Here is a 12,646-nt window from a genome sequence, read left to right on the forward strand (position 1 = left end):
TACACCGCTGCCCCTCCCACATTATACCCAGATGCTGACACCACTGCCCCTCCCACACTGTACAGGGCTCCCTCCATTCCTGCTGCTTCTACCTCCATTGGTCCTCCCAGTCCTTCAGCCTCTGCAGGACCCACTGTCTCTCCCAGCACTTCTGAGCCCAAACCTTATGTTAAAAAACCCCCCAATGCATTTATGATCTTTAGGAAGGAGCAGCACCCTCATGTCGTGGCACGACATAATGTGCAAGACTGTGTCATCGTCAACAAGCTACTGGGACAGATGGTGAGTGTGTGCACACGACATGTGAATGTGCGCAATCTCGTGGTGGTGTCAGTGAGCATGTTAACTGACTGTGTGTTGTCTTGTGGTTGCAGTGGCATTCTCTTTCTGGAGCAGAGAAGAACAAATACTATGAAGAGGCACGAAAAGAAAGCCAGCTGCATTATCAGCTCCACCCAACGTGGAAGCCCAACAGGAAGGTGAGTAAAGAGCTGGAAAACACATGTTGGATGTTGACGTCACTCACGTATGTGACTTGTTTTTAGCAGCTGATGTTGTGTAAAAAGTCATAATATGCTTATGTTTCTGTGTGCAGATTAAAAAGGTCAAACAGTCTCGACCCTGACCTTCAGGCAGCCTGCAGAGATCGTCCAATCAACTTTATTTTTGTATTACCTGTAAATATGTAATTTTAATAAATTATCTTTTTTAACATAAAATGTTTTTGTGCATTTTTCAAAGAACCAATGGGTCACTGATTTCATTCTTACTTCAGATAAAAAGTAAAACCTGATCAATTTAAAGGTCCATGTCTCCTGAAAATAAGAGATTCCTGACTTTTTCTAATGTAAATTTGTCTGTATATAGACATGGTCCACTCTGGACAGGACACCTGTCTACATATAGACAGACAAACTCGCTCGCACACCAACGGTCAATTTAGACCTGCACATCTTTGGAAGTGGGAAGAAGCCGGTGCACCTGGAGGGAACCCACGCAAACATGGGCAGAGCATGGAAACTCCACAGAGAAAGAACACAACAACGCCAGATTTTTTGTCATTATTTATTTTTTCAAAGTATTTGGGTGCGTGTATGAAAACGCCAAAGATCATTTAAAGTGTGTTTTTTAATTTGATGAAGATAAATATAAATAGCTTGAATTTATACTGTTAAAACTGAACACCCGTGTCCTATCCCTTCAAGGCCACACGTCCAGAACACACGAGCACAGACAGCCTGACAAACCCGGAGTGTGGCAGACTGAGACATTGATTGTAGCTCCAGATTGTGCTATGTCTGTCATTAAGAATCACCTTGGCAATCTGAGCGGCTCTGTTAAAGGCAGCCCGCGTAACCTGGGTGTCATTTTGGATGGAGGGATGTCTTTGGAACATCACACTAGGCAGCTCGTTAAGAACTGTTTTTTCCAAATTTGTAACATTTCCAAATTACGCAAAATGGTGGCTTTTAATGAGCTAGAGATGATTGTACACACATTTGTTTCTTCGCGACTTGATTATTTTAAGTCTCTTTACATGCCTCAATAAGAAAGACGACTTCTTACCCACACCCACAGGAGAATGCATATTACTTCTGTCCTCAAGTCTTTACATTGGCTCCCTGTTTTTAGCTCCACCAAGGAGGTTATGTTTTCGGTCGCGTTTGTTTGTTTGTCTGTCTGTTTTCAGCAGGATAACTCAAAATGTTTTGAACAGATTTTGATGAAATTTTGTGGAGTGGTTGGAAATGACAAGAGGAACAAGTGATTAGATTTTAGTGGTGATCCGGATCACGATCCGGATCCAGGAATTTTTTAAAGGATTCTTCACCATTGCGGGATAGGGGGAATTTTGACATTCTAGTTTCTAACTCCACAAAAACAAGGCAGAAAGGCTTGAAAAAAATTAGGGTGTAACATAGTCAAATGTTCTATCAAACAACAAAGTTTGGTGATGATCGGATCCGGATTCCGGATCTGGTGATCCAGAATATGCAAAAATATAGGGAAAATAGAAAATGTGTCAGCGTGAGGTGACAAATGAAGCTAGAGATGCACAACTAACACCAAATTGTAGCTGAATCTGTACTGATTCAGTAAGGTGTCATCAGATTTGATGTAGCTTCAAATGTTATGGAGCTAGATCCAGAAGAAAACCGCCATTACCGAAAAATCGTTTTTATACAATAACTTTTGAACTAATAAAGACATAAAAGTGATTCCAAGTTCTAGTGGTATGTTTTCATGGTCAAGGGTGTCAAATATAAAGGAAAGAAAAGTGTATGTATCCTAATTTTGGTTGTAACACTGAATTGTTGAATAGATCACTGTGCCAAGGAGGGAATCTCTTTAGGGTCAGTGACCCTATGGCCTTGTTTAGAGAAGTGTTTCATAAATGTTAAAAAATTCATATATTTGCAGTTTAGTTGAATAATAAATTGAATTTTGTCTGTTTTTGTCTATAAGCACATGCAATATCAATATCAGTGCTCAGATGACAGTAGCTTCTGGGAAAGGTGCAAGTTGCAATAAACTGTGATGCCAAGCGCTAAGGATACATGCTATCCGGTCACAGCAGATGAAACGTTTTTACTACTGAGCAAACATCATTGTTATGCCTAGTCTACACTGGTAAACTTGACCAAACTTTGGTTTGCAAACACTACCAAACACTGCGTTTGCTTATGTTTGGCTTGGGCGTCCATACTATGAAACAGTACCAAGCAAATATTTTCCACTGTTTTGTACTTTCCCTCTAAAAATGATCAGAAACAATGGCAAAATTCAAGAGAGAAGTCATCAGGGCATCTGCAGCAGTAATATGTGTAATTGCTGTGGAACATTGCTGCCGCCGCCAAAAACAACACAAGCCTCTGGATTAAGAAAAGACAAGTATGGGGCCTACAATTGCCTTCTTAAAGAAATACAGTCCTCAGACAAAGTTATAAGGACTTTCTGAGGATGGATGAGGCAGCTTTTGAGGGACTCCTTCAGAAGGTGGAGCCACTGATAAAAAGCAAGACACACACTTGATTATGGTGTTGTATAGGCATGGATGTTTCTCGTATTCCTCAATTAAATTTTGTATCTCTTCAAATCCCCCCCTCTTTCCTTCTTGGAGGCTGCCATTTTGTCCAACTAGTAATTCACATGATCACCAGCTCTTCTCTGATTGGCTGTTTGTTGGCAAACTTCACCAAACATGTTTTCAAGAATGAACATGTCCAAACTTTTGCACACTAGTTTGGTGGTGTTTGGCAATACGTCCACACTACCAAACTCGGGCAAACTTTTCATGGCAAACACGACCAAATATGAAGCAGAAACAAATGTTTGCTAGTGTAGACTAGGCTTTAGACTTTTTTAGGTTCAATGATTCCACGGCGTGTAGATGTTATGGCGTCAGTGACCCCATGGCCTTGGCGGAGGTTTGCACTCTCTGAGTGCTTCTAGTTTACAGGATAAATTACAAAATCCTAGTGCTGACCTATAGAGCTTTACATGGACAGGCACCAGAATACATTAAGGACCTGATCCAGCCTTATGTTTCCAGCAGGAGTTTGAGGTCTTCCAATCAGAACCTGCTGATGGTTCCCCGAACTTGTTTCAAAACTCAAGGGGACAGATCCTTTAAAGCTGTGGCACCTCGCCTCTGGAATGAGCTTCCCTGTTCCCTTCACTCACTGGATTCTCTGGATGTTTTTAGACAGCAACTAAAGACACATTTTTTCAAACTGGCATTTTAGTTGCATTTTTACTGTTTTTATATTTGTATGTGTTGGTTTTGATTGTCCATTTATATCATGTGAAGCACTTTGTGACCTTGGTCTGTGAAAAGTGCTATATAAATAAAGCTTACTTACAGAGAGTACCAGTTAATTTCTGAACATTTCACAGACAGCTCTCAAACTCTGTGGAAATCTTTGGGGAAAAAAAAAAAAGACTGCCATTGTAGGCTTTTATAGTTTTCTGCTCGTGCAAATCTCTGATCTGCGCTCTGAATTTTGACGCAAACCATCACAACTGCTTCACTCAGACAGAAAAGTGTGAGAATACCTTTGATTATAAGCAGAGGCAACAATATTTGCAGTACACATCTTGACCTCATGACCTTTGAGCATATCATGGAACATCATGTCAGGCATTAGTCATGACTTTATTAAAAAATGGTCAATTTCTGATATGTTTTAAACCAACATGTTACACCCTACTTCTAAGCATGTTATTTATGAGAACGTTAACCCAAAACACTTTACTGATTTAAGAGTCAACACACCTGTCAGCAGTTCCACATGTTCAATACAATTCATCATAAGCACATATTTCAATCATTAATCAAACTGTATAATATGATATCACTTCAAAACCATCATAAATCAACTGAACACCCATCAAAGCATAGGCATACACATTTTCACTCATTTGACATCATGATAAAACCCTTAAACACATTATGGAACAAGTATACACACTATTCAACTTCATTCATTCCATGCAGCACCTACTTCATTTAAGCCGGCATGGTGTGCATACTGCTAAACGTTTGCTACTTTTTGAAAATAATGAACACAAAACTTTTTATTCAGTTTGGTAACTTTTAGCAATGTTAGCATGCAAAGCTAATTATGAGCAAAATAGCATAGATTTTCATTTATTCTTTACACAGGAACAGTACAAAGAATGATACTGAACAGAAAGTCATAAAGACAGCCCAAAAGATCAGTGGCTGCTCTCTCCCCTCCCTGATGGACATTTACAGCTCCCGCTGCCTTAGCAGAGCCCTAAACATCACTAAGAACACCTCCCACCCTGGCTTTGAACTGTTTGACCTGATGCCCTCAGGTAAGCGCTACAGGTGTACTAAGACCAGAACAAACAGACTCAAAAACAGTTTCTTTCCCAAAGCAGTAACCATCCTGAATTCCCGCATACATCGACGATAATGTGCAACATTCCATCCCATAATGTGCAATATTTATAATTTTTAATAATGTATATAATAACAAACTTATTCTGCAATGTACATACCATCCAGGACCGTGCACCTTACCTTCTAATGTTTACACTGTATATATATTTTTTGATACATATTATTTGATATCACTGCTTTTCTTCTCACTTGCCTGCACTGATTTTGGAGTTGGCTTTTAATCTCGTTGTACATCGTATAATGACAATAAAAGGCATTCTATTCTATTCTATTCTAATCTTGAGAGACGTCTCAGTGAGATTTCAGATCAGCCATGACGGTGAGAGCAGCGTTGCAGCCAGGAGACCCCATCACACCACCACCTAAAGACAATCAAACATTAAACATACAAAAGGCAACATCATCAGCTGTCACCATATGACTTCATCCAAATGTCCCAATGTCGACATACAGTATAACAGAAACTATTTCACTCATAATTCAGTTGTCAGCAAAATCTTTAAAAAGCTTTCAAGGCCCACCTGGATGGCTGCCGCTGCCACACAGGTACAACCCTTTAATTGGTGAACGGTAGTCTGAGAGAGAAGGCAAAGGTCGTGCAAGGTAAAGCTGATCCAGTGACATTGATCCATGAAAGATGTTCTGTAAAGAAACTAAAGGTTAGCGTTTGTGTTAGGATCCTCCCAGGTTTTGATTATTTTTATCTTCAGTGCTTTGGTGTAATTGCTTCTACGAGTGGGCTGTCATGAGATTAATCCACCTCCTACCCTGATCCTACTCATCACACCCTGGATACATTTTGTGTGTGTGCTACTCAAATACTGTATGTTTTACCAGACTATGAAATACATTCATAATAAATAAGTAAAAGCCTTATGTGAAGTAATCAGTAAATTATTAAAACTTCCACCATCCAATCAGAACCCAGAGAAATTACAACCCTTTATCCACTTTTATTACTTTTATTAAATATACACTGGTGAAAAGTAATGACGTAATTCTTTTTATCCTTCGTCAGGGAAATAAAATGGAAGGCCAAATTACACAAGCAGCAATAGCCTACTTAAGGGTGATTCTTAGACTACGGGCACTTATTACAACCCCTGGCAAAAATTATGGAATCACCGGCCTCAGAGGATGTTCATTCAGTTGTTTAATTTTGTAGAAAAAAGCAGATCACAGACATGACTAAAGTCATTTCAAATGGCAACTTTCTGGCTTTAAGAAACACTATAAGAAATCAAGAAAAAAAGATTGTGGCAGTCAGTAACGGTTACTTTTTTAGACCAAGCAGAGGAAAAAAAATATGGAATCACTCAATTCTGAGGAAAAAATTATGGAATCACCCTGTAAATTTTCATCCCCCAAATTAACACCTGCATCAAATCAGATCTGCTCATTGACATTGACCCTATGCCATGACATTGACCCTATGTGTCTTTTTGCAAGGAATGTTTTTGCAGTTTTTGCTCTATGGCAAGATGCATCTTGAAAAATGATTTCATCATCCCCAAACATCCTTTCAATTGTCCAAAATATCAACATAAACTTGTGCATTTATTGATGATGTAATGACAGCCATCTCCCCAGTCCCTTTACCTGACATGCAGCCCCATATCATCAATGACTGTGGAACTTTACATGTTCTCTTCAGGCAGTCATCTTTATAAATCTCATTGGAAAGGCACCAAACAAAAGTTCCAGCATCATCACCTTGCCCAATGCAGATTCGAGATTCATCACTGAATATGACTTTCATCCAGTCATCCACAGTCCACAATTGCTTTTCCTTAGCCCATTGTAACCTTGTTTTTTTCTGTTTAGGTGTTAATGATGGCTTTCGTTTAGCTTTTCTGTATGTAAATCCCATTTCCTTTAGGCGGTTTCTTACAGTTCGGTCACAGACGTTGACTCCAGTTTCCTCCCATTCGTTCCTCATTTGTTTTGTTGTACATTTTTCGATTTTTGAGACATATTGCTTTAAGTTTTCTGTTTTGACGCTTTGATGTCTTCCTTGGTCTACCAGTATGTTTGCCTTTAACAACCTTCCCATGTTTGTATTTGGTCCAGAGTTTAGACACAGCTGACTGTGAACAACCAACATCTTTTGCAACATTGCGTGATGATTTACTCTCTTAAGAGTTTGATAATCCTCTCCTTTGTTTCAATTGACATCTCTCGTGTTGGAGCCATGATTCATGTCAGTCCACTTGGTGCAACAGCTCTCCAAGGTGTGTTCACTCCTTTTTAGATGCAGACTAACGAGCAGATCTGATATGATGCAGGTGTTAGTTTTGGGGATGAAAATTTACAGGGTGATTCCATAATTTTTTCCTCAGAATTGAGTGATTCCATATTTTTTTCCTCTGCTTGGTCTAAAAAAGTAACCGTTACTGACTGCCACAATCTTTTTTCTTGATTTCTTATAGTGTTTCTTAAAGCCAGAAAGTTGCCATTTGAAATGACTTTAGTTTTGTGTCATGTCTGTGATCTGCTTTTTTTCTACAAAATTAAACAACTGAATGAACATCCTCCGAGGCCGGTGATTCCATAATTTTTGCCAGGGGTTGTATATATATATATATATATATATATATATATATATATATATATATATATACACACACACACACACAAAGAAAGAAAGAAAGATTTGACAGCCAGTCCAAAATAAATAAAACAGTGGTTGTTAGAGTGAGTATGCGGGCAATGCACCGTTTTGTTTTTGTCCATAATTTTTGCCAGGGGTTGTATGTCCTTTGATCATATTGTATGAAAAACAGAAAAAAGGGGAAATTTCACACTTTTATAGTTATTTTTACAATGAATGTGTGTTAAGAAATTTGTTCTAGTAGTCTATGATGACTTTTTCACCTTTTTTCAGCATCATTATATGTAAATATTGCCGTTTTGTGCTTGTCCCACACCCAGACTTTTGATCTTCAATGATAAAAATGAATGGTAAAGAAACATTTTTTCTAATGTTTTAAAATATCTCTGAATAAAATATCAGTAAAATAATCAAAACATAATTGGGGTATTCAATGTCATACAACTGTTGTGATTTTTTTTTTAAACAAAATGTAGTTGTCCCACACTACTGCCGTAATTTCCACCACAACACTGTAATGTCCCTTTAAACAGTTTGTATGAAAGATTGTTTGGGTAGTTTCTATGGAGATAAACAGTGACATCAGAGCACATGTATATAGCGCCAAATCACAACAAACAGTTGCCCAAAGGCGCTTTATATTGTAAGGCAATGGTGTGGTGGAAATTACATTTACAAGGCCAATAGTGCCCATAGTTAAAGAATCACCCTTAAATATGGCTTTAGGAATGAAAGACAAACTGAAAAACAAGTTAATTTCAAGCTACATGTAACTTCAACGACACTTGCTCCTATTTTTTAATCAAGCCTGTGATAACTTTATTGCCTGCAACTATATGGTACATTACATTAGCAAGACAAAGTTTGTTTTTTTTATTGATCTGGTGCATTAAAATTTACTGAACTCTAAGGAGTTTACCCTCATATGCGCTTTTAAACTGGAGACTCACAGAATAATAATCATTTATCATTTTAAAGTTATTGGGTGAATAATCTCGCTGGGAATGGACTCACTGATCTATCTATTAGGGGTGTAGCAATTAACCAATATAAATCGCAAATCAATAATAAAGTTAAAAGATGTGTGTACATTGATCTAAATGTACTATGAACTGGTGAATGGCTCAGTTTTACAGTTAGAAATTGGTCAACGTCCTGCGTGCTTCCACATGTTCAAACTGTTGTCAAAATTTGAAGGTCGGTGTGAGGCTCTTGCTTGGTTCCAGGAATGTTAACTTTGAGGTAAAGAAAAAAAATGACATATCTGATAGCAGCAGGTGGTATAAAGGATAAATGTACTCATTTGAACTCCACAATCAGTTCACAATTTTTTAATACTGTCACATTGGAATATCAAAGCTATGCTAATAATGCCTGACGTCTTCTTCTTTTATGTTATGCATTTTGCTACTGTATCTTTTGCTACTGTAAAGTTTTATTGTTGGTTTATAAAATTGTTCATGGACTGGCACCTTCCTACCTGGCGGACTTGGTTAAGCCCTACGTACCTGCGAGGCCCTTGCGTTTACAGGGTGCAGGGCTTCTGTGTGTTCAGAGGATGAACAAAAAGTCTGTGGGGTATAGAGCCTTCTCCTACTGTGGTCCGGCTCTTTGGAACGATCTACCTGCTGTTATTCGGCAGTCTGACACGGTGATTTTTAAATCAAGACTGAAGACCCACTTTTTTAGACTGTCTTATCATTAATTTTTAATCTGTTTGTGTTTGCTTTGTAATTTCTTTTTATTCTACTGTGTTTTATCTTTTTACTGTGCTTTTCTTGCTTTTTAATTTTGATTTTAGATTAATTTGTGTTGTTGTGAATTATGTGAAGCGCCTTGGGGTGAGTTTGTCTTGAGTTGGCACTATATAAATTAATAAATTGAAATTGTATGTGGTGCTGCCCCCAGTGGTAAACAAAAAGCAGGAACAGGTAGTGCCAAAGTGCTACAGCACAGTAGCAAAAACCTGAAGAAGATCCCTGGACTTTTATGAAACATCTATTTGTAGGGTAAGAAAGGCCACATTTAGCTTATTGTAGTTCCAACCATCCATCCATTCAATTTTGTCCGCTTCATCTGTTACATAATGAAAAGCATTGTCTCTGAATCCTATGGTAGCCCATGTATCTAGATGTGTATCAGATCATTTTATAAGGGAGACATGCACACCTCAACTATCTAGCTGTTCATTCACTCATTGCATTTTAGAGGGTACAACTCCAAAGCCTTGAGAAAATATGGCTGTATTTGTAGTTCATATGAAATAACCACCTATACTCTACACCGTAAGATTAAGGTGTTATCACAGGAGGTTGAAGTTAATAATGCCCCAGGAAACCCGTAGCAATAAAGAACAGCACAGACTTTGTATAACTGATATTAACATCTGACTTATGGGTTATGACACAACCATCTGTAACCATTAACTGCTGATGTAGTAGGTCTGTTCCAAAGAGGAAACCAGCTGGCGGAACATTGTCAGTGACAGAGATGACTTCCTCATCCAGAGAACTGGTCTTCAAACACGTTTCCTGAATTACAGGCTTTAGTACGTACGCCTCCGGTGAGCCCAAAAATCCTTTCCAGGTCAGGTGGAGTCAGGATGTCTCTGCCCACGACAGAACCTCTGAACCCAGGGGCGTATCGCTCCACCCAGTCAAACACTACAGAAATACACAGACAAGTTAATCAGCACACATCCCAGCAAACACCCTCTAGGGTCATTACAATGAACACTCTGTATGTTTGGCTCAGTGTTTAATTAGTCAGTATTTAACATCTCAACTTCAAATCATGAGTCAAGTCAGTCAGACGATATATTTATAATCCATTGTTTTAAATAGGTGATTTGTTTTTTAAGAGAACATTTAAATATAATTTCACAGCTAGAAAGGCACTCACAGAGGGTCACAATAATGACGACTAATATGTATATGTCGCGGACATGAATGAGCGAAGCTCTTCAGCATGTCATTTAGGTCCTTCAGACTTTTCTTTTAAGTAAATGTTTCAGGGGAGCATTAGCATGGCTAAAGCCTTTCATCTTATGGAGCTTATCTTTTAAAGCATTTTTTATTTTTTTTTGCCTTTCAGTTGACACCCCCCCCCAACCCCAATTACAGCCCTCTTAGCCCCCTGCCACTTTAAGCATTTTTTTTTAATGTAGATGTAAATTAATATTCAAAGTTTTCAGCTAGTTGACACTAGGGCTGCACAATATGGCAATTTGGCACTTCCTGTTTGGGCCACGAGTGATCTTTGTGCTGCTGCGAAGCGCTTCGCTCGTATTATCTCTGCTACATGTGAGAGGAGGGAGCATTCTGAGGTTTTCACCCAATCAGAACTCCATGATGTAAAAAAACAAAACAAATTGAGCCATCTTGTCTTCAGGCCAAAATATCAACATCAAAAACCAGCAATACAACAGACAATCACATTAACCCGGGACTCTTTATGGTTCACGGTGACGCTGAATCTCTTTACTCTTCATTTGTATCAACGGCAACACTGAAGAACCCTGTCTTACAAAACATAAATTTTATAAATAATAGTTCTTGGCTTGACAAGTCTGTTCCAAAAAATCTGATTAAATCTCATCCACATCAGGACTAACCTAGTCATTAAAATTGAGCAAAATCAAAACTAGCAAAAAATTATTACAAAAATCTTTCCACTCATGTCTGGAAATCCATCCCAAAACACAATGGATTCTAGGCCATAACAAAAGTCAAGACAAGTTTTGTTAAAACTGATTATTTTTGGTATAAGCCCATCAACAAAACAACCATAGAACAAATGGTTCAGTGGGATGATGTGTTGGGCAACCAATGTTTAGACCTGGGTTTGATTCCCAGTCACGCATTTATTTCAGTTTTTATTTCATGCAAAACATTATTTTACTCTCAACTTTTTTGTCACCAATAATGCATGTTAATTTCATCTTAGTGTTTTTGAACACTGACAGTCATAGTCTCATTTTCGTCATGAAAAAAATGTTGTTGATGAAGATATTTCGTCTCATCTCGTCTGACGAAATTAACACTAATCACCTCACCAGTGGCGCTGAGGGCCTATAGAGGCTTCACTTTTTCTTCTGCGAACAAACCAACTATCGAAATGCTAAGTAATAATGGCAAGCCAGAGAATTTTTTTTTTTTTTTTTAAAAGACTGAGTAACACACACACACAGCAGTAATGGAGCATTTCTATTCTATGCTAAATGTTCAGGGTTATTTCTAACCGGTGTCTGCGAAAGCATCTCTGTCCTGGTCAGTCCACTCTCTCCCTTCTATGTGGTAGGGGGTAAACTGGGTGAACAGTGAAATGACATGGCAGCCAGGGGGAGCCAGAGTAGGATCCAATACTGAGGGAATGGTCATCTCCAGCATGGGTCTACAGAAATGTGAAATAGCAATATACGCTTGAAGGTTGTAAAAAAAATGCAATGTATGTGTCAAGTAAATTCAAACTGTGTTTAATGTGCTAAATGGTTACTTTACGACTGCACAAGTGAAAAACTGAGGCTGAAAGCACAAGATGTTGAATGACAAATGTCTTTTTTTTTAGGTGTTAATGGGGGGTGGGGGGGGAGACTATAATCCCACCAAATCCCATGGCAGAATTGAATTTCACTTTGAATAAAATCTGTTTATAAAATCTATTTTACCCAGATATCTGTTTACCTCCTTCAATATTTCATTCTTGTGAGGCCTCGTAATCATGACATTTGATGACAAAAGAATCATGCTTCCACAAAAGCTTTAAAAAACATTCCACTGTTCTAAATTGTACATGGACTGTATGCGGCATAGGGTACCTCGATGATGGACGTCCATTCACGGCCTCTTTGTATGCTGTGTCCAGCACCTCCAAACTCTCACAGTTGAGGTGAATGGAGCACTGATGGTGGGGTCCGGGTTTGCCATCTGGTGTGGGACAAGCTAGGAAGTTTGGCAGTTTGTCCACCGCCACTGTTATAAACAAGTAACACCAATAAAATATATATCAATCCTCCTGATATTTACATCTTAAACAAGTTTCAATAAATGACTTAACTGGCTTGAAATTAATGGAAAACAAAGTGGACATATTATCAGTTACAACAT

At 38.4% G+C, this 12,646-nt stretch overlaps 1 protein-coding gene across 1 annotated transcript in view; it reads right to left on the bottom strand.

Moving 5' to 3' along the window:
- Nucleotides 1-4,377: 4,377 nt before the first annotated feature.
- pyroxd2 (pyridine nucleotide-disulphide oxidoreductase domain 2) overlaps nt 4,378-12,646 on the bottom strand; it is a 46,519-nt gene continuing 38,250 nt past the window's right edge. The window contains exons 12-16 of the mRNA XM_034185100.1: nt 12,358-12,511; nt 11,782-11,933; nt 10,098-10,204; nt 5,452-5,572; nt 4,378-5,292 (exon numbers count right to left, since the gene is read on the bottom strand). Of these exons, the coding sequence (XP_034040991.1) occupies nt 5,222-5,292; nt 5,452-5,572; nt 10,098-10,204; nt 11,782-11,933; nt 12,358-12,511 (605 nt within the window). The 3' untranslated portion in view covers nt 4,378-5,221. The remainder of the gene's footprint in view (nt 5,293-5,451; nt 5,573-10,097; nt 10,205-11,781; nt 11,934-12,357; nt 12,512-12,646) is intronic.

The sequence above is a fragment of the Thalassophryne amazonica genome, chromosome 13 (assembly GCF_902500255.1).
Source record: "Thalassophryne amazonica chromosome 13, fThaAma1.1, whole genome shotgun sequence".
NCBI classification, from domain to species: domain Eukaryota; kingdom Metazoa; phylum Chordata; class Actinopteri; order Batrachoidiformes; family Batrachoididae; genus Thalassophryne; species Thalassophryne amazonica.